Source organism: Patella vulgata, chromosome 6, assembly GCF_932274485.2.
Source record: "Patella vulgata chromosome 6, xgPatVulg1.2, whole genome shotgun sequence".
Lineage (NCBI taxonomy): Eukaryota > Metazoa > Mollusca > Gastropoda > Patellidae > Patella > Patella vulgata.
This window is the reverse complement of record NC_065884.2, coordinates 56,426,983-56,433,761: the sequence shown is the minus strand read 5'-3', so window position 1 is coordinate 56,433,761 and position 6,779 is coordinate 56,426,983. Positions and strand designations below refer to the sequence as shown.

General features: G+C 38.2%; 1 protein-coding gene across 1 annotated transcript; it reads left to right on the top strand.

Moving 5' to 3' along the window:
* The first annotated feature begins 712 nt into the window (after positions 1 to 712).
* On the top strand, positions 713 to 3,211 carry LOC130010542 (alpha-(1,3)-fucosyltransferase C-like). Its single transcript, XM_056101901.1, has one exon. The coding sequence runs from the start codon at positions 752 to 754 to the stop codon at positions 2,102 to 2,104; it is 1,353 nt and encodes a 450-aa protein (XP_055957876.1). The 5' UTR covers positions 713 to 751; the 3' UTR covers positions 2,105 to 3,211.
* Positions 3,212 to 6,779: the final 3,568 nt, after the last annotated feature.

The window sequence follows — 6,779 nt, the reverse complement described above, 5'->3', positions numbered from 1 at the left end:
ATAACTGATTTGAAATTGGAGTAAAAACGGAAACCATTGAATGTAAATCAGTTTATATACATTCATATTACAGTATTATATGCGTTGCGACCCACTTTTGTCAATTTCTAGGTCCCAAATGTTAGCGATTTAGCTCCTTTAAGTAACGAGAGATAACAGATACACAGGCAAATTTCCACTCACTGATAATTCCGTTGTGGGATAAAGTTGTTATATGAGGTGTTTCGATAGAAATAGAAGATGTTATTACAACCGTTTTAATGATAGGTCCCACTATCACGCTTCGCACTAGGAAAACGTCTTTTCGGTTACTACCCCCACCTATGTACCAAATTCGGTCTAAATCTAATGATGAATCCTTAGTAACTTTTACCTTGTGCTCTCGCGAACGAATCCATTAAGCGGTCAATAGAAAAATTATGTTCCAACGGAACAAAACTGTTGATGCAATTGAAGTGTTTGTCTCATCGGAATAATATATTTCTTTTAGGAAATATATATAGCAAAACAGAATAAATTCATTCGGCGACCGGGTTAAATCTTGAAATTAAAAGTGTAATCCGTTTTGTGAACTTGTGCATCAGATTCTGATACTGTCAGAAAAAATTAGCAATAACTTTTCGGTCTGATCCCATACATTATTTTTTTATTCATTTATTAATCCTGCCTTTGTTTTTATTTCAAACAGATGGTGAAACTAAAGAAGCTTTTGTGTTATATTGAAGTAATAACTCTCGTCCTAATAGTGGCTATGTTAATACATATGCAAATAGTTGGGAAAGTGGTCTGGATTCAAATCCATAACAATGGACATGACACAGCCGAACACGACTACCTGGTATCCTCACAATCGGACACTGACATCTGGCTCGCAAATCTGCAAAACAGGCCCGAGACTGAAACTAAAGCAAGGGGGGCAGTACCAAAGGATAAGAAGATACCCGTACGGTTAGAAACACAGACTCGGAATGACTGGTTACAAAAATTCCGCCTAGATACCCCATCATTACCAATAACCAACAAAGTAGGCCCAAGTAACGACCAAGGTGATAATATCAGCGATTTGTCACAAAATAGGTTCCCTAACCTTTCGAATGACATTAAGGAGCATAAAGGTAGTATTTCAAAGAAACCATTGTCTAACACGAAAGTAATCAAACACAAATACAAGACAATAGTTGTGTTAAATAGGCATATGTGGTTTCTCCGCGGTGCCAATCCGGGACACGGTTACTTTAGTCGTTGTGAATATAAAATGTGCGAATTGTCGTTTGATGAAAAAGAGATCAAATCCAGCGCCGCTATAATGTTTTACGGAGTAAGTTATCCGCCGAAACCGCCGCCAGCACGGAATAATCCAGACCAAGTGTGGATTCTTGCTGCATGGGAATCGCCAATTTACATGTATGGTGCTTCCTGGGAAAACGAAGTTTGGACAAATAAAATAAATTGGACTATGACGTATCGGATAGACTCTGACATACCTACACCTGGTGGAGAAGTGGTGGAGGATAAACGTAAAATACGGAATTATGATGTCATAATGAAGAAGAAAACTAAATTAATTGCATGGGTAGTTAGTCATTGCAGAACCCAAAGTAAAAGGGAAGCTTATGTCAAACACCTGGAAAAAGTTGTGCCTGTTGATATTTTTGGTAGATGTGGAACGTCTAAACCTACTGATGTATTTGGACTTTTAAACACAACGTACAAATTCTATTTGTCATTCGAAAATTCCCTTTGTAAGGATTATATTACCGAGAAACTATTCGATCGTCAAAATCTAGATATCGTGCCCATAGTGCGTGGAATTGGGAATTACACTCAGTTTTATCCAAAAGCATCTTACATAGATACGAGAGATTTTAAATCAGTTGAAGAGCTCGGTAAATATTTGCAGTATTTAGACAGAAACAATACTGCTTATGTACAATACTTGAAAGCGAAGGAACATCTTTACACACGCAGTATGTATTCGGTAAGACAGAAGGGTTATTGCACTATGTGTAAAAAGCTTCACAATTTAGATCAAAATAGACACAGTTATCCAGACATAAATCAGTGGCTACTCAAAGATAAATGTGTGAAGCCTACAGATATTTAAGCACTTTTCTAACATTCCAGGGGACTAACCGTAACTTGTTTGCATAATTTGAGACCAACATTGATGAAACCAATAGACAAAACTAATATCACTGTGTATATAATGTTTAATTATATGTGGCTGTTCCCCCTACATTCCATGACTCTAAATCAATCTGGTTTTCATAATTTCAGATCAGTATTGATGAAGCAGTTTTATGAAAAATGAAAACATGATTACCGTGTTTATAGTGGGCAATAAGGTGGGAATTTCCCTCATCATGTATATAATAATAAATTGTTACTTTTTGTACTTTTTTTGTGTGTATTAATTTAGGTGTTCCCCTGTGTTAGACACCCTATTATTACATTGCAATGCCCTTTTATGTTTGATCATAATAAAGATGATAATGAAATGCATATCAATATTTTCCATTTATGCACTCAGGTGATATAGTACGTACACATGAGCTGTATTTCCAATTATACGCTGACGATACTAATTCAAACCCTATGTTGACAATCATTTCATATTAATTTTCTAAATCATAACAGTGCATCGATGACATTAAACTTTGGATGACTTCAGATTTTCTTAAGATAAAACTGAATATCTATGAATTGGTTCTAAAAAATGTGCTTAGTAAATTCGACTCCGATCCTTCAATTCGTGTATGTAAGCTGTGATATCCCCCATCATAAACATAGGCGCCTTCTTTGACTCACATTTTATTATGGAAAATCATGTAAATAATATTTTGTAAGAATTGCCATTATAATGTAAATGTAAATATTTATCTGTAATTTCAAATGGTCTACCGGTTAAGCTACATTCAAACCTGCGGGTTATCACGAGTAAATAACTCCAATTCTTTATAGTCCTCATTGGCCTCCTGTATCATTCAGAATTGATTTTAAAATATTGTTAATCACATACGAATGTTTTAATGGTTTAGCCACTCCATGTTTGTCCAAATTAATACAAATATCTCTTCTAGTGGTGATTTACTCTTAGTACAACAGGGCCTTTTTATTTTATGCACCGTTATTTTCGGAAAGATTACCTTTGTTTTATTCGGAAATCACCTTCTGTTATTACATTAAAATCACATTTGAAAAATTTATTCAAACAGGCTTTTTACTGATTTTATACATTTTACTGTTTTATGTGTAGTTAATTTTTTTTATATAATATTACATTGCCTTTTCTTTTACTGTTTTTACTATTTTTTATAACTTTTCTTTTTATCATAAATTGTTAATATTTGGGATGGTATAAAGTACGCTTAAATAAGCGCAAAAATGCATAAAAACACCTGTGGTTTTTTTTTTGTTTGTCTGTTTATTTTTTTTTTTTTTTTTTTGCAATTTTGGGTGCTAAAATCCTAAACTGACTGGTCTACTATCAAATTAAGTGGGTTGGCGTTGAGCGGTTACCGTTCACTGCGGTGTACAGACCCACCCTATCATATAATTGTCGTACGTACGTGCGATGTGCAGACACACAACAAGGGAGACAATCCACAAACATAAAGCGGGTGCAGACCACTAAAACTTTACTTAAATTTACGTTGAGATGAAAGATCACCACTACTGAAGTAACAACATATAGTCATATCTTGCTCTAAATCAAGCACCCCCATTCAGATGGTTTGAAATATTTAGATTTGTTTTTTTGCTACGGGGATTTGATGTTGACTGGGGTCAAAATCTCTCTTCCGACACAATGATTTCTCTGCAGAAAGACACTTTGTATAGATATAAACTTGTAGAAACTATAGCTTTTAGTTGTTTTTTTAGGAAATAATTATGGTTTGTGGAAATGGTGATAATGTATGGGCTGGCAACGGTGAATTTATATTCCATTTTGTTTTAGATATTTTCACTCGATCCATTACAATGAGCTGTGGTTGCTGATTGGTATCATGTCTTGATGTCGTGGTGTCGCCCTTCATAAGGCGACAACCCGATATCACGACATTTTAACCCGACACAACGACATTTAAACCCGACACCTCAACATTAAAAATCTCGTACTGTCGCGTAATAATGTATTGTCGGGTTAAAATGTCGTGATGTCGGGTAAAATGTCGTGATGTCGGGTTGTCGTGGTGTTGTGATGTCGGGTTGTCGTGGCATCGTGATGTCTGGTTGCCGTGATGTCGGGTTTATCGGGGTGTGTTGTCGGGTTATCGGCCATATCTGATCCTGATGTTAGTCAAGAAAGTTCCCCGTGATTTTGCAGCGTGGTTTCTCCATGTCGGTAGTGCAGAACAAGAGGCCTGGCAAAGTAGTGTCTAGTTGTCATAGCACTCTGCAGTATGCCTTGTATCTTCAATAGGTTTTTTTGACTTTTCGATGTTAACAGGTTAGTTTCATTGCAATGTTCTTCTGTTGACAGTTGCATCTTTATTACTATGCTACTTCCAGTTTGTGTATCTCAAGATTTCCGTGGCGAACCTCATACATGCTTTTGAGCTAGGAGTTGTCACATGTTGCACCATCTGTGGTAGAAAGAAGTTTAACCCCACATAAATTTGGAGAAAAATTAGAGCCGGTCAAAGAGAAGATACTTAGGAAATTAATGCTACGACGTCTCCTGGATGAGACCGATTCCGCCACAAATCGAGAATTATCTCCTTTGGATATTTTCATGTGGACGTATATTGTCGTCGCCTCTGTCCGTCCGTCCGTCCGGCAACAATTGTTTGTGAACAGTCTACAGGTCACAATTTTTATTCGATTTCAATGAAACTTGAAATATAGGTTTATCACCCTAAGATCTCGGTTCCTTTCGATATTGGCATCTATCGGACCGTAACTTCATGGATTATGGCCCCTGATTGTACGAAAAATCACGTTTTTGGCTTGTGAACACTGTAGAGGTCACAATTTTTATCCGATTTTGTTGAAACTTGAAATGTAAGTTTATAACCCAAAGATCTCGGTTCCTTTCCATATTCGCGCATATCGAACCGTAACTTCCTGAATTATGGCCCCTGATTGTACGTAAAAACGCGTTTTTTGGCTTGTGGACCCTATAGAGGCCATAATTTTTATCTGATTTAAAAAACCGTATTATTATATCACCGTTACACCCAAAGGACGACTGAGTTTGAATTTCGTGAAAATCAGCCCAAAACTGACAGACAAAATGGCCGCCCCTCGTTCTCAAATTGCGTAAAAATATGGTATATCAAGGTTGTGGACCCTATAGAGGTCACAATTTTTATCCGATTTTGTTGAAACTTGAAATGTAAGTTTATAACTCAAAGATCTTGGTTCCTTTCGATATTTGCGCATATCGAATTGTAATTTCCTGAATTATGGCCCTTGATTGTAGGAAAAATCACTTTCGTTTTAGCTTGTTTTCTATCCATCTCTCGAAAATGTGGTCGTATCCTGCCTGACAGCCGCTGGTTTACTGTGAACGTCACACGGTTTTCACAATCCAATTGTCATGCCGATAATAGCGGATTTTTAGTTCAACAGCATCGGGACTCAAACGGCTGCCCCGTGTTTTTTCCGCCATTTTTAGACTAGTTTGCGTGCCTGATTTCAAGTGGCATGTCTACTGCATAAATTTTGGGCTCTTCCCATGTGTATTGGTATGGCCGATTTATTGACAACCCTGTGTCCTATGGTAACTTTATTCTTCATCCTTTGGAGGGCGGGGGGTCACGGTGGCTAAGTGGGCACCCTGGAGGTCGGGTGTTCGATCCCTGCATTGGCCGAGAAAGTTCATCCAGATTTTCCGGCATGGTTCCGCCTTGTCAGTGATGCAGGATGGAGGGCCTGACAAGGACGAAAAACCGAGGTCCCGTGTACACATTAGTGTGCATGTAAAAGATCCCTTGATAGTTGGAATTCGATATAAGAGTAGGCCGTAATGCCGCTGTCTGGGCAAAATTTCCGTCGTAGCACTGTATGGCGTATGCCCGTCTTCATTTGCCCAGTTCGGAGCAGAACAGTAGGACGTTAAATTCCATTTCATTTCCTTCGGAGGGCGCGATTCAAATTCAGCTTTTTGGCATTCGAGTGTTGAATAATGCTCACTGTCGTGACCGGGAGGAGGCAATTGCACGCATAAGCCCTACCCATGAAGTGGTTCAACTCAATCCTGTATGAAACTAGAGACACTCGATGGCTTAGTTCAAAGAATTGAGTTGTTGTTGGATGTTTGGCGCCGCAGGTTTCACATGTCAGGTGTTACCTCTTGTCACGTTTAAAAACACGAAATTTACAATCTGCTGATCTGTTCAACGAAATGGCACGTAAATTGTCATTGAGTACAATGACTTTACGTGAAGATGACTTAATATTTCGGCTTGGTTCCCCCTTGTCAGTGATGCAGGACGGAGGGCCTGACAAGGACAGATGTCTAGTCGTTCGGATAGGATGAAAAACCGAGGTCCCGTGTACAGATTGGCGTGCACGTAAAAGATATCTTGGTAGTTGGAATTCGATATAAGAGTAGGCCGTAGTGCCGCTGCCCGGGCAAAATTTCCCTCATAGCACACTGTATGGCGTATGCCAGTCTTCATTAGCCCAGTATAGGAGTAAGACGTTAAACCATTTCATTTCATTTCTTAATATTTCTGTATGTCTCTTCGGGGCATTCCTATGTCCCCCTCACCCCTTCTGCTTTATTTTATAAGTCCATTACTGGTATTATGGATGGTGTTCTCCTTAGCAAA

Coding starts and splice junctions, on each gene's coding strand:
- LOC130010542 (XM_056101901.1), top strand. CDS start 752: ATGTTAATACATATGCAAATAGTTGGGAAAGTGGTCTGGATTCAAATC.